The 19,711-nt window shown below is 73.5% G+C and overlaps 1 protein-coding gene across 1 annotated transcript in view; it reads left to right on the top strand.

The window, feature by feature from the left end:
- The window catches only part of WDR27 (WD repeat domain 27), a gene marked incomplete at both ends in the record, with an annotated part of 29,018 nt that overhangs the window by 698 nt on the left and 8,609 nt on the right, over positions 1 to 19,711 (top strand). Inside the window, 24 exons of the mRNA XM_084228783.1 lie at positions 1,363 to 1,544; positions 1,972 to 2,154; positions 2,257 to 2,427; positions 3,873 to 4,014; positions 4,380 to 4,504; positions 5,679 to 5,792; positions 6,504 to 6,555; positions 7,107 to 7,177; positions 7,268 to 7,429; positions 8,047 to 8,126; positions 8,600 to 8,700; positions 9,301 to 9,368; positions 9,535 to 9,653; positions 10,401 to 10,483; positions 11,470 to 11,548; positions 12,131 to 12,303; positions 12,408 to 12,542; positions 13,669 to 13,758; positions 15,152 to 15,273; positions 15,696 to 15,829; positions 16,108 to 16,199; positions 16,753 to 16,874; positions 17,176 to 17,273; positions 18,042 to 18,144. Coding sequence (XP_084084909.1) covers positions 1,363 to 1,544; positions 1,972 to 2,154; positions 2,257 to 2,427; positions 3,873 to 4,014; positions 4,380 to 4,504; positions 5,679 to 5,792; positions 6,504 to 6,555; positions 7,107 to 7,177; positions 7,268 to 7,429; positions 8,047 to 8,126; positions 8,600 to 8,700; positions 9,301 to 9,368; positions 9,535 to 9,653; positions 10,401 to 10,483; positions 11,470 to 11,548; positions 12,131 to 12,303; positions 12,408 to 12,542; positions 13,669 to 13,758; positions 15,152 to 15,273; positions 15,696 to 15,829; positions 16,108 to 16,199; positions 16,753 to 16,874; positions 17,176 to 17,273; positions 18,042 to 18,144 — 2,801 coding nt within the window. The remainder of the gene's footprint in view (positions 1 to 1,362; positions 1,545 to 1,971; positions 2,155 to 2,256; positions 2,428 to 3,872; positions 4,015 to 4,379; positions 4,505 to 5,678; positions 5,793 to 6,503; positions 6,556 to 7,106; positions 7,178 to 7,267; positions 7,430 to 8,046; positions 8,127 to 8,599; positions 8,701 to 9,300; positions 9,369 to 9,534; positions 9,654 to 10,400; positions 10,484 to 11,469; positions 11,549 to 12,130; positions 12,304 to 12,407; positions 12,543 to 13,668; positions 13,759 to 15,151; positions 15,274 to 15,695; positions 15,830 to 16,107; positions 16,200 to 16,752; positions 16,875 to 17,175; positions 17,274 to 18,041; positions 18,145 to 19,711) is intronic.

Raw genomic sequence — 19,711 nt, forward strand, 5'->3', positions numbered from 1 at the left:
CTCACCCTCCGGGGTGCACCTGGCCTGAGCGGGGCGCCGGCCGCCACAGGTCCCTCAGGCCCAGGGAGGGGCGGCCGTCCCGGGCTGGGCATGGTCACCGGTGCATAGGAGCGCTGGGGACGCGCCCACACAGGCCGTCTTTACACCGAGGATGTGTTTCACTCTGGAAACACCCCCTCGTGGAAATGGGTGGGGTGGAAACACTGAAACCAGAGCCCGGCCTCGTGCCCCTTTCTCTGTGCCTGAGCGCTGCCAGGCCTGCAATCCGGGCTGCCCGGAACCCGAAGGCGGCGCTGCCCGGCTGCAGGCAGCGTCTCCCGCCCGGCTCATTTAAGGTCCGTAGTTTTCTTGGGTTGGATTAGCTGAGCCTGGAGAGCCTGGATCCTGCTGTTCAGGGCCCTGGCCAGGGTGGGGCCGGCAAAGCCACCTCAGCATCTCCTGCAAGAAGTGTCTGCTTACCTGTGCGACGCCCCGCCCGGGCCGTCTCGGACTGGCGTTGCCCATTCGTCTCCCCGCAGAAGCAGAGCAGCCTGATAGGAGCCCGTGTTCTTTATGTGGAGGGACGTGGACACTCACGCTTCTGTTTTCAGTCCATGGGAAAGCAAGTGGCCTCAAGATGTCAGCGCCACGGCGGCTGTCAGACGTCAGCGATTTGTGTTTACCTGCAGTCACGGGGGCAGAGTGTGGAGTCCGTGGTTTGACAACGGAAAGTCTGTGCAGTCCAGCTTTTCTCAGCCAGGGACAGAGGGTATAGATTTTGGTTTTGGCTTTGTTTTTAATTAAAGCTGTTAAATACTTTTTTAGAGGATGTAGTGGTCTGGGAGAGACCTGAAGACACAGAAGGCCCAGTGCAGGGGCTGTCTCCACCCCGGGTCAGCCGCGGCCCGGCCTGTGCCGGCCCCGCGCTCAGGACCACGGGACCAGGAAGCTCTCCTGTTCCGCCGTCGCGCACGCGGCTCTTCTGCCACCACTTCTGTTCGCCGTCAGTGATGTGCAACCATGGCCGTCGGTCGCTTTCCTAAGGGAGCGCGCTCCCTGAGTGTGTCACGGTCCCAGCTCAAGAATATTCAAGAGAAAGCTCTGACTTCTCATCAGAAGGAAGAGATTCTTTCTAAAAATACACACTCCTATGCACGTGTGCACACTCACACTCGCGCATTCACACACACACTCTCCCACGGGGGAAAGCCCGCGCAGATGCGCAGGCTCCAAACTGGTCTCCTTCCACGGAGGATAATTCTGGTTTCTTCTCATGTGGATCTTCTGGTTTTGGGCGATTGCCGCACGTGAGGTCCGACCCCCCCCCCCCCCCGGGGGACAGCAAGGGCCGCGCCTGCCCTTGTCCGGTCTCATCGGCTGCAGGACGCCTGGGGGCGTCTGAGGGACAGTCCCGGTGCTGCTGCGAGGGCCGGGTGAAGCGGGGTCCCAGCAGCCGAGGCCCTCGCGGGGCTGTCACCAGGGGACAGCTCATCCTGGCCACCCCGCCTTGGTGCAGCTGTGGGGCCGATAAAAGCCGCCAGAAAGAAGAAGAAAAATACCGGATGGCGAGAACTTTCTTGATCAGTCTGGTATCGCGGCCGGTGTCCTGGCCGTGGGGGACAGTCAGCGTTTGCATTTTGAAAACAAAGACCGTGGTTGGGAGAGGCCGGAGCCGGTTCCACCTGCCCCGGCCTTTGGATGGCGCGAGAGCGACTGCCTTTGGCCTGTTTTGGTTTCTTGACACTTTAACTTTTGCCCCTGGAAGCTCAGAGAATGGTCGTGCCGTGAATTACATTAAGTGAATAACTTCCGCGAGAGAGAAACGCACTGAGGGGGTGATTCGGAGCTGCCCCGCGCCCGGGCCGGAGACCGTGGAGCCAGGAAGGCGGGGCGCGGGGCCGCCGGGCGTGGCACGTACCTGCGATTGTCTCCGGCCTCCGCCGCGCTCTCTGCCAGCCGGGGTCCGTGGCAGTCTCGGTTTCCTGTTGTCAGGCGGTGGCCCCGAGTTTGCTGCAGGCCACGCCAAGGCGTGACCGCAGGCGTCGGAGCCGGGGAGGTGCGCTGCCGTGGGAGTGCGTCTGCCCCGCGTCCTGCCGGGCCTGCCAGGCCGGCTCCGTGGCCGAGGCTCCGCTTGGGGACCTTGGCTCAGGGCTGTTCTGTTGGAAGCGGGGCGCCGTAGGCCTTGCGAGGAGCCCCGCCCCAGTCACCCCAGGAGCTGCAGGGAGGGGCCGCCTCGTCTGAGCCCCCATCCCGCCCCTCTGTGTTTTTGCTTCAAAGATGGAGGGCGCCCCGCCGGCGGTCTGCGAGGACCAGGTGCGGCAGCGCTGGGCGGCCTCCCCCGGGGTGCCCGCGCCCCACGTGCAGCTGGCCTGCGGCCCGCGCCTCTGCGCCTTCCCGCTGGCCGGGAACCAGCTCTGTGTCCGCAGCACCGGGGACCCCGCCTGCCAGGTAAGGAGCCCGGCCGTCCGCCCCGCGCCCCGCGCCCGCCGGAGCCAGCCCCAGCTCGGGGGCGCGGGAGCGAATCACGTGTTCCTTGCAGCTCAGGTTCTGCAGAACGACGTTTCGGCATCTGTTTTTTCTTCTTTTTTCTGCCTGTTTGCTCCCCACTGTCCCCGGCGAGTCCTCTCGCCCCCGCCCCTCTGGCCTCACCCCTGTTTCTCTGTGCCACAAAACAAGGAAGTAAATAAATAAAATAAAATTTTTTCACCACTAAAGACGTGAGCAGGAAAAGTTGGGACTTTTCTGGATTCTCCGGTAAATCACCTGCAGGAGCCCGGGTCTCGCCCGCGGTGCTCGGCGCTGCCCGTCGTCGGCGCTGCCTTCCGCTTCTCGGTCCCACGGGGCTGTCCAGGCCTCCTCACCCCCGGCCGCTGCTCCCGCAGTCAGTCAGGCCGGGTGCGCCTCACTCGCCGCGGGGCTCGCGGCCTGCATTTCTCCCGGGCTGAGCGCAGGCCTCGTGCCCCGGGTTCCTCGCGGGTGGCGCGGGCTCAGGGCTTCGTCTCCTGCCCGCTCCCGGCTCAGCCCCACGGCCCAGCGGGTGTCCGCCTGTCTCGAAGGCAGCAGCAGCCCAGCCTGGAGAAACCCAACCGTCCTGTTTTGAAGACAAGCAGCTGCGCCTCGTGGGGTGACGGCGCCCCCGCCCCGTGGAGTGCCTGGGCAGTGGCTCAGCTGGGCCCAGCCCTGACGTCCAGCGGGGCCTGCTGGGGGCCTTCCCTGCGTCTTCTCTCCTTGGCCTTCTGTCTTGCTCACGCTCTGGCGACGCGTGTCTGGCCGCAGTCTCCCCGGGCCGTTCGGGGCAGGCGCCTGGCCGGCCGGGCTCGCTGCCCCTCCGGAAGATGCCCCATGTCGCTGCCCACTGCCCACCTCGGCCCCGATCTCCCTTCTCCTGCCACACGCCCGGCCGGAGCCCACGCCCCGCGTCCCTGCTCCTGCCAGGCCTGCGGCTCCTCCCCCACACCACCTCTCCTGCTGCCCCGTCCGTCCCCTGGGTGGTCCACCGGCCTGCCCCTCCACCTCCCACCTGCGCTGGCCTCGGGTGCCTGAGGTGCTGCTGCCTCCCTGTGGTCGCCCCACCCCACCCCATCCTGCGCCCCGGTGCTGCTGAGATGCCATCGCGGCCCACGGCCCCTGGTCCTTTTCCCGCTGGCCCTGGACCCCAGGGCGGCCAGCCGCAGGCCAGCACCTCGCCCTCTCCGGTCGCTGGACGCCCAGCGCAGCGGCCCCCGCCAGCAGGGAGACCCCGTGTCCCAGGGTGCCCGGCGCGGCCGTGGGCACTGACGGCCGCCAGGGGAGGCCTCGCAGCACAGCAGGGCGAGGCACATGGACTGGCCCACGCGGGCACAGCTGCTGCCCTCAGCGCCGCCTGACAGCTGCCGTGCCGGCTTGGTTTTCAGCCCCTGATCCTGAGCGGCCACCACCAGCCCGTCACCGCCCTGGCCTTCGGGAACGTGGCCACCCCGCCGCTCCTCTGCTCCGCCTCCCGGGACCGGGTGCTGACGTGGGACCTGGACGGCTGCCGGGAGCAGGCGCGGCAAGGTGCGGTGGGCCACCTCCGCGGGCGGGCAGCGGCCGCTCGGCCCACGGGGCAGGGTTCTGGGCCCGTCCTGACCCGCTAACCTGGAGCTGGGGCTGCGGGAGCCGTGCGTGCGTGTGTGCGTGTGTGTGTGTGTGTGTGTGTGTGTCCTGGGGGTCGCGCCGAGGCTCGGACGTGCCCACGGCCCCTGCAGGCCCGGAGGAGGGCGGCACCCGCGGTCTGTCCGCCCCAGCACAGGCCGCCTCCCACGGCCAAACGTCGAGGGTTGAGAGCCCTGCAGCGCTCACCCGGGGGGTGGCTGGGCGGTGTCTCCGACCCCACTCCTGCCCGGCCGGGCGGACGGCCGCTGACGGCCGCCACTTCACAGGGCTGGCTCCGCAGGGGACAGTCCAGGGCTCGCTTGTGGGACACGTGCGCTTCCTGAGCTGCAGCCCTGACGACCGTGCCCTTGCCGTGTGCACAGGGGCCCGGGTGCTCGTGCTGGACCTGCGGGTGAGTGGACACTGCGGCTGGGGGCCGGGGGAGCGCTGCACGGAGGGGCGCTGTGGGGGGAGGAGCTTTCCGGCTGAGGCGGCTCCCAGCGAGGGCCGGGGCCAGGCGGCTGTCGGGAGCGGTCAGTGGCGCTGTGCCTCCTGGGGACGGAGGCGGGCGCGGGTGCTGTGGCCTGGGCCTGGTGTCACCGGCCCTCTGGTGTCGACTCACCCTGACAGCTGCATCCAGTCAAGTTTGCCAGAGGACTGAGGGCCGGGGTCACGCTCCCTGCGCCTTTCTCGCGTGGGGCTTGAAGGCTGTCGGGTGAAGGCGACACGGGCGCCCTCCGGGCCTCAGGCCGGGCACTGTCCTCCGGGGCCTGGGCCCCAAGGGCCTGGGACCGGCTGGGCAGGACCCCAGGGGCAGCACCCCAGTGGGTGGTGGGGTGGGGGGGTGGGGCCGCAGGGCGTGGGTGGGTGGAGGTGGCCGTGGCCGCGGACCTGGGCCCTGTCCCGTGTTGCGCCGGCAGCACCCTCGGGTGAGGACGCGGGCGTGCAGCAGCCCACGGTGCAGGACGCTGCTGAGCCAGCGCGGCCCTGGCCTGTGCCGGGGACGGACACCAGAACTGCTCTGCCAGCTGCGGTCTCAGGGCCCGAGTCCCCTCCAGGCCCTTCTCCGCGGATGACTCGGCGTCGAGACCGAAATCAGCCCCAGCCCCGGCCGTGGTTCAGTCTTATCAAGGCGTCCCCTGATCAGCTGCTGCGGCCCCTTGTCTTCCATTGGGCAATGCCCCCTCCCCCTCCTGGCCACACCTGGTGAGGCCCACCTTCCTGGGCGCCCCGGCTTTCGGCTCCTGATCGATTTTGAAAAGCACCTGCAGGGTGGGCGCCTGTGACTGGCCGGGCAGTTCTGACCCTGCGCAGGAACGCAGAGCACGGGACAGAAACGGTGGTCGGGCAGGCTGGGTAGGGTCAGCAGACCACACGGGGTCCAGGAAGCGGGGCCGCAGTTGGGGGGAGGGACTCTGGGCTCTGCTGAGCCCTGCAGGTGCCTGGACGGCCCAGGCCGCCGGACCTCTGGACTTAGCTTGAGGCGTCCGAGGGGCCCAGCCTGGGCTCATGCTGACGGGCCGCGGTGCTGGGTCTGCCGCGTCAGCCAGAACACATGGTCACTGGCGCCGTCCCGGATCCCCTAGGGGCAGTCGGCACCGCTGGAGCTGGAGGGCCACCTGGGCCCAGTGACCGCAGCTGAGTTCTGTCCTTGGCAGGCCGGTGTGGTCATCTCAGTGTCTGAGGACAGGACCTTCAAGGTGAGGGCGCTGGGTCCTAGCCTGGCACAGGGGTCGGCCCAGGCCCCTGCTGGCCTGTGGGGCCAGCGGTGGGCACAGCAAGTGTCCATCTAGGCCCGAAGGCACTGACTAATGTCCCGGTTGCCCTGGGGCCCAGAGCAGAAGAGCCGTGTCCAGTACCAGCGGGTTGGGTCAGAGCAACATCGGGCTGAAGGAGAAAATCAATTAAAATGCAACTCGCTCTGCCCCCGGCCCCAGTGGCCAGTGCGATGGCGGGTCCTGCGGGCGAGGGGTGTGGGCGGGAGCAGGGAGGACGGCGGCGGCCTCACCCACGTCCGCAGACGTGGCAACAGGTCCCTTGTGATGCAGACGCCCCGGCCGACTGCTGGTGGCCGCTGTCCGCCCCTGTCCCCGCCCCGGGCCCATCCCCCCAGCCTCCGAGCCCCAGGCCCCCCCAGTGGCCCCGGGTGGCCCCGGCCCCCCGCCCCGCCCCAGAGCCTAGCGCCCTGCTGAGCCCGCTTTGCCCATCATGGGTGCCCCCCGGCTGTGGGGTCGCACCCTGGTGGCCTGCAATACCCCTCGCCGGTTCTTTCCGCACGACCCTCGTCCTGCACCGGCGTCCCCAGCCTGTGGCTGTCGGCGGCGAGCAGCACTGGCCCCCCTAGGGCTCCCCAGGGGCTCCCGCTGCCAGGCCGGGCCGGGCCCCTCCTCTGAGGCCGCTGTCGCCCGCAGGTGTGGGACCTCGGCGCGGGGGCGCTGCTGTACAGCTCCCCGGTGCTCACGGGTGAGTGGGCGTCACGAAGCTCGGCTCTGCTGCCCCGGCGCGCCGGGTCAGGGGCGGCTCAGGCCTGCGGAGTGGGCGGCGCTAAGGGGGGCTGCCCCACAGGGTCCCCCCAACGGGCGGTGTTGGTGACGGGAAGGGGAGTGCCCGGGCCCAGGCCGCCCGGTGAGGCCGCCCTGGGCCCGAGCCCAAGGCGGAGCGGTCCGGGGAGGCTGCTCCGGGCCGGCTGGGCCTCCGCGGGCGCTGGGGGGCAGGCGCCGGCCCGGGTAAGCGCACAATGGGCCGTGGCCGATGCTGTGCCCCCAAGGCCCCCTACGCCCCCCATCTTCCGCTGTCGGCTCCTCGAGGCTGGGCTCAGCGCCCCAGCTGGGCAGCGCGGCCCGTGAAGTTGCGGTTCCGAGCAGGAGGCGGCCCGCGGCTGCCCCTCTGGGCCCGGGTCGCCCCGAGCACAGCTGGGTCCCGGCGGGGAGCGGGGTCAGGGCCCCCAAGTCTCGCCCCCACGGCTCTGCGGCGGCACCCCCAGGGCGGGGCTGAGGCTGGACGCGCCCCCGCAGCACACCCCCTGCTGAGCGCCCTGGCCGACGCGGGGTCCGAGCAGCTGGTCGTGGGCAGCACCGAGGGCCAGGTGAGCGCGTCCCTCCGGCCTGCGGGGGGGTGGGCCTCCCTGCGGCCTCCTCCCGGCCCCCCCTGAGGCCTGCCGGCGCGCTCTGCCCAGCTCTGGGTCTTCAGCCTGGCGGAGGGAAGGCGCTACCGCCGCGTGGCGCGCGTGGACCTGCCCACGGAGCGCGCGCGGTTCCTCGCCAGGAGCGCGCTGGCCAGGCCAGGCCCTGCTGGCCCGGCGACCCCGCCCCCGCGGCTGCCCGGGGCCACCCCCGAGGTGAGGTGGGGTGGGCGGCCGGCGCGGTGGGGCTTGGGGGGGTGGGGGCGCACCCGTGCTCCCCGCGGCTTGGCCTTGGGGTGGTCAGCGGCGGGGCTTGGGGTGCTGAGCAGGCAGGCCTCGACCCATCACAGCCCCGGCCCCCGGCCGCCCCTCCCCAGAGGCCCTCCCAGACTGGGCCCTGGCAGCTTGCCCTCCCCTGCCGGGACCCTCCTGCAGGCCAGGCAGCCGGCTCCGGCCCGCCCCCGGCTGGGAGCTTTGCCTTCAGCTGGTTGGTTTTCCTAAGGGCGGCTCAAGCTCCTGCTCGTCAGGCGGGTCAGGAGCCGCCCTTCCAGGGCCTGGTTTTCCCCCGGGCCCCCGGGAGTCCTCGCCCCTGGCGCTGGAGTGGACCCTCCCGGGAGACAGCGAGACCCTTTGGCCGTGGCCCCCTCATCCTGAGGCGCTGGCAGGGGCGCAGCGAAGCCTGACCCGGACGGTCCCGGAGTTCTCCTGGTGACACAGGGTCCCCCAGCATCCGCCCTCCATGGTTGTCACCGGACTGGGCGGATCATTTCAACGTTGCTTCTCAGACTATGGACGATTCTGTTCCCTGGCCGGGGGTCGCTGTCCCTCTGCAGCCCCGCTGGAGAAGGGGGGGGCGCGTGGAGGCCACGTATCCGGTGCTGAGCCTGGCACCCTTCATGCCACCTCCACCCAGGTAAGCCCCCAGGTGCACCCCCAGGTGGGCCCCCACAGGTGTGCTTCCCACCAGGTGCAGCACCCCCTTACTCCCCCCAGGTGGCCCCCACAGGTGCAGTGCCCCCACCCTCCAGGTGGGCCGCCCAGGTGTGCTGCGGCCAGGTGAGCCCACCGCGCGGCGCCCAGTCTCCCGGCAGGTTCTTTTCCCAGGACGACTCAGATGCTCTGGGTCCCTGCTGTGTTTGACACCAGCTGCGCAGGGCGAGGGGGGCCAGTTGCCCTCACATCTGTTAATCAAGGAAACAAGATCATCTCAATCCCCGCTCCCCCAGCCTGGGCAGCTCTTGGCGACCCGAGGGCCAGAGGGGCCACGCGGCCACGTGGGGGGGAGGGAGGGACCCCGCGGGCGTCGGGCAGGCGGGAGGCCGCCGTCCCAGCGCACGGGCCCCTGTGCCTGTCTTGGGGCGCGGCCAGCGGCTCCCCCCCACGCAGCCCTTCCTGGAGCGCCAGCTGCGCGTGGGTCGGCAGCGCCACGGCCGTGTTCCTGCTCAACCTGGCGAACTTCGAGCTGGAGGCGGTCCTCCCTTACACGGGTGAGGGTTTGCGGCCGGCGCCTTCGCTGCCAGCCGGGGGGCCGCTGTGTGTGTGTGGGGGGGTCAGTTTGAGGGCGGACACCCCTGGCCAGGAGCCGCTGGGCCCCAGGACACTGTCCCAGCTGCCTGACCCCGGGGGGCTTCCCAGGGCCGCTGGCCTCCCGGCCTGTCTGCCTCTGGTCCCGCACGCTCGGGTCCCCTGTGCTGCTGGGACGGCCGGCGCCCGCCGCGTCCTCTACCCACGGCGTGTGGGGCGCTCGGGCGCGCCCTGCCCGGACACCCTCGCCAGGCCTGGTTTCCTGCTCCTGCTTCTGTCCTCCCAAGGCTGGAGGTGCTGGCCACCCCTGCCAGGAAGGAGGGGCTCCCGCCACCCCCCCCCGCTGACCTGGGAAGCTGGGTGGACCTTTCTCAGCTGCTGCCCTCCGCCACCCCTCCCCTGCCCCTTGCTGGCCGGCTGGTCCCCGCTGGCCGGGGTGGAAGCCTGCGCCTCCCCCATGAGGGCCAGGCGGGCGACAGTGGGCATGTGGTGGGCGCCTGGGCATGTGGCGGGCGCCCCCGTGAGTGCCCTGACCCTGGCGCTGGCCTCTGCCGAAAACGCAGACTCCAGGGGCCTCGGCATCCCAGTCGCCGGATCGTGCGCCGTGACCGGCGAGGGCAGGCCTGGCGAGGTAGTCCCGCGGCCGCGGCGGGAGGACAGCGGCGGGGGGCTGGGGTGGAGGGTGGTGGGCGAGCGGCTGCCCTCCCCCCGCTCCGCCCCCACCCGCCCCGCTTTGCCCCCACCTACGCCCCCCCCGCCCCGCCCCGCTGCCTGTCCGCCCACCCTTCCCCCCCCAGGCCCTCTGCCTGCTCAGTGGCCTGCTGGGGCCCGACGTGCGCCTGCTCGAGGTCCGCCTGGCGGCTGCGGGGGCCCACCCGAGAGCCGGCGCGCCGGGGCCGCTGTGTGTGCTGGCGAGGTACGGCCTCCGGGGCGGGCGCAGGGCTGGGGCCTCGGGGTGCTGCTGAGCCAAGAAGTAGAGTCAGACTTGGGGAAGGAGTCGCCGGCCCCGGCGCAGGAAGGCGCGGCTGCCCCGAGCCGGGCGTGGTCGGGTGTGGGGTGGTCCGTCGTGGGCCGGCGCGGCCTGCGCACCCCACCCTTGCCCGCGGTGGAATAAACTCTGAGGTGTCGGGGTGGGAGGGGACCCGGCCCCCAAACCTGCCGCCCTCGGGGCCCTGCGCCCGCCGGGGACAGGCGGCTCTGGGGCTGCGTCGGCAGCGGGGACGCCGGAGGAGGCGAGAGAGAGCGGGGTCGGGGGAGTGTCCACGACCCCCAGAGTCGCCCGTCCCCTGCGGCCGGGCCCCACAGCCGCCCGGCCTGAGGCCCCTGCTGGGGACCCCCGACGGGGCAGGGCGGGCGGGCCCGGGGGACGGCGCGGAATCCAACCCCAGGCCCGGCCAAGGCCGCCCTTGCCAGCCTCCCCTCGGGCTCTCGCCGCGTCCGTCTCTGCCGCGTGTCCCTTCCGGGCCCCTCGTCCCCCGCGCAGGCCCAGGGCCCAGAGGCCCAAGCGGCTGCTCCTGCCGGCTCCGCGCCTCGCGCCGCCCCAGGCCGCCTCCCGCTCCCGCCGCCTCCCCCCGCTGCCGGCTCCCCTCCTTGGGGCAGGGACCCGCGGGACGGCGTCTGCGGTGGGCCCCGGCCCTCACGGCCGTCTCTGCGTCTGTTCCAGCTCGGCTGTGCCCGCCACCTCCCCGCTGTATTCCGGAACAGCCCGGGGGCGGAGGCCCCAGCCGGCCGGCCGGCAGCCCCCAGGTGGGTCCAAGTGTGCTGGGCGCCTGGCCCCGGGGACTGGGGGCTCTGGCCCTCCCGCCGAGGCCGCTGCTGCCCGTCCAGTGTGGGCAGCGGGCCGTGGCGGGGTCGCTAGCTGTTCGGGCAGGTGGATAAGGGGGTCCCGGAGCCTCGCTGGGTTTTCCAGGCTTTGATGCGCTTGGGGTGGGCACAGGGGTGAGCGGGGGGGGGGGGGCAGGCAAGGGTGTCTTTGTTCTTCCCCTGGGCGCTACCCCGCGTGACCCCGCGTGACCCCACATCCCGCCTCTTCTGCCCGCTCGTCCTCCCGTCGCTGCCCGTCCAGCCGCCCGCAGGCCCAGGCGTGCCCGCGCCACCTCGGGGTCCGCCGTCGGGCCGGCGCCCCTGGCGTCCACACCTTCAAGGCCGCAGGGACGGCCACGGAGGCCCGGTCAGCCCCACTGGCCCTGCCCGCTCACGGGGCCCCACGCCTCTCTGGGGTGGGCCGCGGCTTTGCTCGCGTGGCGCGTCGTTCCCCAGCATCTGAGAACGCGGGCGGCTCCGGCGGCTCCTGGCGCGCGCGCTGCAGCTGCTCCTCATGGAATGTCCGCGGCGCCGCCGGCCGCAGGTCACTGAGGGCCGGGCCGGCCTCCGCCTCCGGCAGAGCTCGGGGCCTGCTGCCTTTGAGAAAGGATTCTCAGCCGCGCTCAGGCATCTGGCGCTTTGCCCTGTGCGCTCCCGCGCCGGCGAGGCCGCCCCCCGGCCCGCCCGCCGCCCCCCAGGGCTCCCTCCCGTGGCTTAGTCTAAGCAGCGTCCGTCCTCTGAGCCTCAGCCACACTGTCCTGTAGGTTCGCTGGTGGGAGGGGCTGGGTCCCTGCAGCGAGGCCGGGCACCGGGGGCAGCCCCAGCGGCAGGCGGCCCTGGCATGGGGCCCACGTTCTCCAGTGGGTTTTTCTGTGCTTCGGCCAAGGGGCCCCGCCCCGTCCATTACCTTCTGTCACCGCTTTTCGCAGCCGTCCGGAGGGGTGTGCAGGACCAGCCGCTGGTCTTCCACAGCCGGGTCCGCTCCTCGGGGTATGCGGCGGCCCCCCCGTGAGTACTGGCTGGTGGGGGCAGCAGCGGGGCGGGGGCGGGAGCAGCAGGGCCCTCTGCTCGGCCTTGGCTCTGCTGACCTCGGGAAGGGCCCTGGGTTGAGGGCCGTGGGGGCGGCCGTGCAGCTCAGCCCCGAGGGCCCTTCAGGGCGGTACTGGGTGGAGCAGAGGGTCAGGACGGGGGCTGGTGAATGGGGGGCGGGGCCCGAGAGCTGGTCCTTCTGGAGCCCGCGTCCCACCTGCATGGCCTGGCCTCCTCCTGGGGCCCGCAGGGCAGCGCTGTTCACGCCCAGGACCAACCCCAGGAGCGGAGGCGCGGGGCCCCCCAGGCCCAGGGGCAGTCGCCCGCGGAGCACTGCGCGTCTGGATGTGAGGTGGGTCGCCGGGCCTGCAGGTGCGCGCAGGTGTGTGGGCAGTTGTGCACAGGTGCGTGCCCAGGGGTGCACGTTGCTCAGCCGCTCTGGTTCAGCCCACACTCTCAGCACAGCCATGGGGCCGCCTGCGTGGGGCTCGCTCAGCCTGGGTGTTGGGGGCGCCGCCCTGCATCTGCGCGGAGGTGGGGCCCACACGCCGCCCGGCCCAGCTTCCCGGTGCTGTCCGGGAGCCTGCGGGGCGGTCGTCTCCCCATCGAGGCTCACGGTGTGCGGCCCGAGGGGCGGGGCGGGCAGCGGCTCCCTCGGGCGGCGAGCACGGCCATCGGGTCGCGGGAACGAGCACGTTTGCCGCTGGGTGACGTCCCGGCCGCGCCGGCCCTCGGTGTGTGGTGTGTGGTGTGTGGTGGTCCTTGGCTCAGGGAGTGCCCGGTGGGCGCAGGAGGCGAGACCCCCCTACGCCTGCCGTCTCGCCCCCGCCTCATTCAGCAGCCTCCGCGTTCACTCTCTCTGGTCTTCCTCGAAGCCCAGACTGGCCTCCGGACAGCGGCCTGCCCGCCAGGCTCCGCCAGCAGCGCCCCGCCGCAAGCAGCCGCGCAGCCGTGTGCTGCGTCCAGTACTCAGGTACTGCCGGCCCCGCCGGGTCCGCTTCTTGGCTGTCCCGTAGCTGGACCCGAAGGCACAGGCACCTGAGGTCATGTGCCCCGCGGGGGTCTGGTCCGGGGCGGCCGGCCCCTGTGGCCGTGGCTAGGGTGTCCAGAGGGTCACCCGCCAGGCGAGTGGCCGTCTCCAGCGCAGGCCTGGCAGCAAGCGAGGGGACCCGGGTCCTGGGCCTGGTGCCGTCCTCCTGGGTCCCCGCGTGCACGGCAGGGTGTCCGGCCCATCCGCAGGCCCCTCTGCGGCCCCGAGCGCCGTCTGGGGAGGCTTCCCGGCCCCGCGGCCCCCACTCCACCAGGTGTTCTGTGGGTCCCGGGGCCATCCCTGCCAAATCCCGCTGTTCGTGTAACTGTAGCCAAACGAGGTCTTGAAGAATTTGGGGAAATCCGTGTTGTGGGGAGATCGGGGTGGGGCCGAGAGCCCCGGGTTCTGCCGAACCCCCTGCTGAGAAGAACCCCGGGGGCTGCCCAGGGAGGAGTCGGGGCTCCGGCTGGAGCCCGTCTTCAAGGCTCCCTGGCAGGCAGTGGTTTGGGCCGGTCAGCACCAGGGCTGGTCGTGGGCACCGCCTTGGACACAGCACGGGCCTGGCTCTGCTGTCCTGTTCAGGGTCAGAGTGGTCCGTCTGGGCCGGCCCCATAGCGACCTGTTTGGCCCCCACACCTGCCTGCTGGGTGCAGGGGCGCAGGGGAGGGCACGGGGGAGGGGGTGGGGGCCTGCCGGTGCGGGGGGCTGGCGGGGGTGGGGGGTTGGCGGGGGTCGGGGGAGGGCCCGCAGGGGCATGGGGATAGGGGGCGCCGACCTGCAGGCAGCGAGGGCTTCCCAGCGAGCCTGCCAAGCTGCGGGGGCTCGTGCGCCGAGCGCGGCGGTGCCGGCGGGCCTGGCTCCATGCCCCGTGGGCCGCCTGCCGGGGAGGACACCCAGGGCTGGGCCCCCGGTGGCAGCTCCTGGCCCCAGGCCCCGTGGGTGCAGCCGGGGCTCTGGGCCCTGGGGGCCGGCGGGCGGGGAGCAGATTCTCACCCCAGGCAGGTGTCCTGTTAGGTTCGAGTTGTGTGTTTCACCTGCTGGTTTTGTGAGAGCCGCTCTGTCCACGCAGGAGACGGCCAGCGGCTGGCCTGCGGCCTGGCGAGCCACCTGGCCCTGGTCTTCAGGGCCGACCTCACGGGGACGCCCGCCGCGTGTTCCGGTAGGAGCCGTGTCCGGGGCTCATGGGCGAGGGCGTCCCGGCGGTCGTGGCCGGCTGTTCGGCTCCCCAGGCCGGCGGGTGGGACCAGGGTAGGCGGGTGGGGGCAGCGGGCACGGGCAGCGCTGAGGGCCGGGCTCTGGGGAGCGGCGCCTGCACACGGAGGCCAGGGCTGGAGGGGGCCGTGTCCGGGGCCAGTGCCCCGAGACCCCAGGCCCCCCACTGCAGGGGACCCCGGGCTGCCGGCCGCAGGCTTCGGCTCAGTAGGTATTTAACGACAAACGCAGGACACACCGGCGTCCTTCACCTGCTTTGTGCTTGTGTGAGCCGGAGGGGGCGCACGGGAGGGGGGTCCACCCGGCTGGAGGGTGACCCCGGCTTTCTGCAGGGGCCGTGGTGTCTGTCCTGGGTGACTCCTAGTAGCGGAGCCGGGCCCGGCCCCCCGCAGCGCCCGCTCCCGGCCTCGCCCTGAAGCCGGCGCTGCTTCTGTGTGGGGAGCTCCGTCGGCCTCGCCCACTGGGCACACAGCTCACCCTCACCCTCCCAGCACTGGGCCCCCCACCTGGGAGCCGGCAGTGAAGTGGGGCTCCTTGCTGGCTCGGCCTGTGCCGCTGCGCACGTGTCCTTGGCCGTGTGGACACCAGAGGGCGGCAGAGCCCCACCCAGGCGCCTGGAGGCCTCCCCCGTGGGGCCTGAGAAGGGGGCCCTGCCTGGCTTCCTGGGGGTCCAGTGTTCTGAGCGCCCCACACTGGCTCCCCTGCCCCCCACGCCAGGCCTCAGTGCGGGTCTCCGGGCCCTGCGCCCCGGCCCAGCTCAGTGTGAGGGCCGAGCGGGCTCCCGTCCCCAGAGGCACTGGCCGCTGGACAGGCACGTGGGCGAGTCCCTCACCCGCCTCGGCAGGCACAGCCCCGCGCCCCGCTGTCCCGGCCCCTCATGGGCCTCCTCAGGGCTCACCCCTGAGTTCCAGGGGTCAGCCTGCGTTCCAGGCCCAGCCCGAGCCCCAGGGCCCAGAGCGACTGCTCGTCGCTGGGAGGGCTGGTCAGTGACCACCCCCGGCGTCCACGTGTCCCCGCGCCAGAGGCCCCCCAGCGTCCCCGAGCCCCCAGTGTCCCCGTCACAGCCCACTGAGGCGCAGCCTGCAAACCCCCGCGGGGCCGTGTCTAAAGCTGCCAGTACTCGGAGAGCTTGTCCGTCGCGCACAGGAACCACCGGAGTCCGTGCGGGGACGTCGCTGGGTTTTCCTGCCTCTCCTTCGTGCTGAGGGGACGCGGGTCTCCACGTGCGCGCCCCGGGCTCCACGCCACGCCGACCTGCGAGGGGGGGCGCCTTCCCTAGATGAGGCCCGGGCCCCGCGCAGAGCCCGCCCGGGACACCCCCACGCCCCCGCCGTCCCCAGGTCACGATGGGGCCGTGAGCGGCCTGAGCTGGAGCCACGACGGCAGGTGGCTGCTGTCCACCTCCCGCGACAGGACGCTGCGGCTGTGGTCGGCGCGCAGGACGGAGCTCGCCTTGGTCCTGGTAAGGCCGCGTGTCCACGGCCCCGCTGTGCCCGCGGAGGGCCAGGTGGTCTTGGGGGCAGTCAGGGCCGGGGGCGGTTGGGGCCGGGGCTGGGCCGGGGAGGTCAGGGCCGAGCCCCCGCCGGGGCCTGTGCGGGGCGAGGTCAGAGCGGGCGTCCCGGGGGAGCCTCCGCACTGGGAGTTTGATCCACCCCCGCGCCCCCGTGGGTGCTCCTCGCAGCCTTTGGTTTTCTTTCATTTTTAAGTTTTCCAACAACCAGGACTCAGAGTTTGCATCCGGGTCAGATCCGCACTGTCCGAGAGACGGGAGGGGTGGCGGACGTGGGGGGCCGCTCTCTGGCTGGCGCACAGCGTGTCCACACCCCGAGTGGACACACGCCCTGGGCATGGGCGAGGCCGACCGTGTCTCTCTGGCGGCCCCAGGGTGAAGGCTTGTTCCCCGCGCCCCCGGGGGCTGCCCAGTTCTACTACATGGACGCCTTCATCCTGCTGTCCTCCGGCCCCGAGCTCCAGCTCCTCCAGCACCGCGTGGAGCCCGGCAAGGGCGAGCTGAGGCGGTACGTGGCCGGCAGGCCGAGCGCGGCTCCTCTCTCTGGGCTGCTGCGAGCTGAGGCTGGGGCTGTGGCCACCGGTGGGCGTCGCCCCCTGACCCGAGGGTCGTCGGGGACATGTGGCCCTACTTTCTGCGGGGGGAGCTGGCATCTCTGAGGGGGTCCGGTGAGCCGCTCTGGCCATCAGATGGGGTCTCCTCGTGGTGTGGACACTTCTGGCATCCGGTCCTTCAACACTGGCCACACTGGCCGCGGGCCAGACGCCAGGCCTGTTGTGTCCTCAGGCACAAGCAGAGGAGCCGCTGCCGGCGCGTGTTCCGGCTCCCGCTGTCGGCCGAGATCACCAGCCTGGCGGCCGTCAACGACTTCTACTCCCGTATCCTTCCTCGCGCGCCCCTCGGGCCCCAGAGCGGCCCCGCTGGTCACCGCGGTCGGGCGCCCTGCGCGGTGGGCGGAGCAGGCCGGACCCCAGCCTCGCGCCGACGCTCCCTCCCAGCCGGAAGGCCTTGGGCTCCTCTTCCCGGGAGCGAATCTTTCAGGGCCAGGAGGCGCCTCCGTAAACTTGTGCTTTAGTCAAAGCTCTCGTGACCACCGAAGGGCTCGTAGGAGAAGTGCCCGAAGAGCTGACACGAGGAGCTGGGAGGTGCCAGCCTGTTCTGGGGTGGGGTCTGCCGGCGCTCCCCAGGCTGAGCCTCCTTAGGCCGCAGCTCGTGGGCTGTCCTCTCCCCGCTGCCCGCCCGCCGCGCCCCCGGTCTTCCAGGCTCGGCCCCCGCCCCTGACCTGGGCATTCCCCGCCTCGAGCCTTACTCACCTGCAGGAGGAGCTCCTGGCCTCCCCCAAATCTGCGCCGCCTGTGGGCTGGGGCGGGGCGGGGCGTCTCCCGCTGCGGTGTGGACAGGGAACGCTGTCCTCTCCCTAACGAGCCCCAGACGTGGTGCTGACCGCCGGCAGGAACAGGACCCTGGAGGTGGTGGACCTGGCCGCGGGCCGCAGCGCCGCGGTCATCGCCGAGGCCCACTCGCGGCCGGTGCACCAGATCTGTCAGAACCGGGTGAGTGTCTGCCGGGGAGGCCGGGCCAGCGAGCCCGCCCGCTGGCCGCCCAGTCCAGGGTGACCTTGCGTCGGCCACCCTGGGGGGCCGAGTCTGGACGGCGACCGCAGACGCCCCGTGTCGCGCGAGGGCTGGTGTCGCGCCTGCGCCGCTGGTGACTTCCTGGGCCTGTTGTCGGCGGACTGGGGGGCATCGGGGCGGGGGGCGGCAGCCTCTGCCGGGGCTCGCCCCGCGGGAGCTGGGCCTGTCTGCGGCGCGAAGCCTCCCCGAGAGCCAGCACGTCCCGCCCCGCCGCCCCCAGGGCTCGGCCTTCACCAGCCAGCAGGCCCAGGCCTACAACCTCTTCGCCACGGCCGCCGTGGGGGACGCGGTGCGGCTGTGGGACCTGAGGACCCTGAGGTAGGCCCCCCGCCGCCGGCGCCCGCGGGGCCAAGCGAGGACACCGCGCGTGTCCCGGGGTCAGGGGTTGGGGGGGGGGGGCTGGGGCTGGGGGCCGGGCCGGGGGGGGGGGGGGCAGGTGAGGGTCCGCCCGGGGGTGACAGGTGCTGCCCCCCACGAGGGGACGCGGCACCCCAGGTGGACTGGCCAGGGGCCCCAGTGGGGACCCGCAGCTCTGCAAGGAGGCCCGGGTGGACCGGGCGTGGCCTGAGATGCACCCCGGCCCCACAGGCGGGGCCCGCGGGGTGACAGGAGGGCGGGGCCCGCCCCTGGCCCGCCCTCCTGGCCCCGCCCCAGCACCGCCCCACCCTCCTGGCCCCGCCCCCAGGCCCCGCCGGGTCCGCCCCCTTGGCCCCGCCCCACCCTCCTGGCCCCGCCCCTCCAGGCCCCGCCCCGCCCACCCGCCGGATCCGCCCCCTTGGCCCTTCCCACCACTCCAGGGCCCGCCCACCCACCCCAGCCCCGCCCCACCCTCCCCACCGGGTCCGCCCCCCCGGGCCCGCCCACCCCGGCCCCGCCCCCGGCCCCGCCCCCGGCCCGCCCCTCCGGGTCCGCCCCGGCCCCGCCCACCCGCCCCGCCCGCCCCGCCGGGTCCGCCCCTGGGCCCCGCCCCGGGCCTGCGCCGAGCCGGGCGGGCGTCCTGGACGCGCTGCCCCTTTCTCGGAACCGGGCCGCGGGCCGGGCCGGCCCCCGCGTGGGCCGCGTCCTCCCTCCGGCGCGTGTGCGCAGGTGCGAGCGCCGCTTCGAGGCCCCCCCGAGCCGCGGCCGCCCGTGCGGACTCGCCTTCAGCCCCTGCGGACGCTACGTGGCCTGCGGCGCGGAGGACGGACACGTGGGTGCGGGGGGGACACGCGGGTGCGGGGGGGTCACGCGGGTGCGGGGGGGGGTAGGGGGGACACGCGGGTGCGGGGGGGTAGGGGGGACACGCGGGTGCGGGGGGGACACGCGGGTGCTGGGGGGGGACACGCGGGTGGGGGGGGACACGTGGGTGCGGGGGGGACACGCGGGTGCGGGGGGGGTAGGGGGGACACGTGGGTGCGGGGGGGGACACGCGGGTCCGGGGGGGTAGGGGGGACACGCGGGTGCGGGGGGACACGCGGGTGCGGGGGGGACACGCGGGTGCGGGGGGGGGGGGTAGGGGGGACACGCGGGTGCGGGGGGACACGCGGGTGCGGGGGGGACACGCGGGTGCGGGGGGGGTAGGGGGGACACGCGGGTGCGGGGGGACACGCGGGTGCGGGGGGGACACGCGGGTGCGGGGGGGGGGTAGGGGGGACACGCGGGTGCGGGGGGACACGCGGGTGCGGGGGGGACACGCGGGTGCGGGGGGGGTAGGGGGGACACGTGGGTGCGGGGAGGGACACGCGGGTCCGGGGGGGACACGCGGGTGCGGGGGGGTAGGGGGGACACGCGGGTGCGGGGGGACACGCGGGTGCGGGGGGGACACGCGGGTGCGGGGGGGGTAGGGGGGACACGCGGGTGCGGGGGGACACGCGGGTGCGGGGGGGTAGGGGGACACGCGGGTGCGGGGGGGACACGCGGGTGCGGGGGGGTAGGGGGGACACGCGGGTGCGGGGGGGACACGCGGGTGCGGGGGGGACACGCGGGTGCGGGGGGGTAGGGGGGACACGCGGGTGCGGGGGGACACGCGGGTGCGGGGGGGACACGCGGGTGCGGGGGGGACACGCGGGTGCGGGGGGACACGCGGGTGCGGGGGGGTAGGGGGGACACGTGGGTGCGGGGGGGGACACGCGGGTGCGGGGGGGACACGCGGGTGCGGGGGGGACACGCGGGTGCGGGGGGGACACGCGGGTGCGGGGGGGACACGCGGGTGCGGGGGGACACGCGGGTGCGGAGGGGACACGCGGGTGCGGGGGGACACGCGGGTGCGGGGGGGTAGGGGGGACACGCGGGTGCGGGGGGACACGCGGGTGCGGGGGGACATGCGGGTGCGGGGGGACACACGGGTCCGGGTGGGACACGCGGGTGCGGGGGGGACACGCGGGTGCGGGGGGACACGCGGGTGCAGGGGGGACACGCGGGTGCGGGGGGGGTGGGGGGACACGCTGGTGCGGGGGGGGTAGGGGGGACACGTGGGTGCGGGGGGGGACACGCGGGTGCGGGGGTGACACGTGGGTGCGGGGGGACACGTGGGTGCGGGGAGGGTCACGCGGGTGCGGGGGGGACACGTGGGTGCGGGGGGACACGCGGGTGTGGGTGGACACGCGTGTGCGGGGGGGACACGCGTGTGCGTGGGGACACGCGGGTGCGTGGGGGACACGCGGGTGCGGGGGGACACGCGGGTGCAGGGGGGACACGCGGGTGCGGGGGGGGTGGACACGCGGGGCGGGGCGCGCGGGCGCGCGGGGTCAGGTGTGGGCCGGGCCTGGTCGGACCCG

The sequence above is a fragment of the Talpa europaea genome (assembly GCF_964194135.1).
Source record: "Talpa europaea genome assembly, chromosome: 2".
In the NCBI taxonomy this organism is placed as follows: Eukaryota; Metazoa; Chordata; class Mammalia; order Eulipotyphla; family Talpidae; genus Talpa; species Talpa europaea.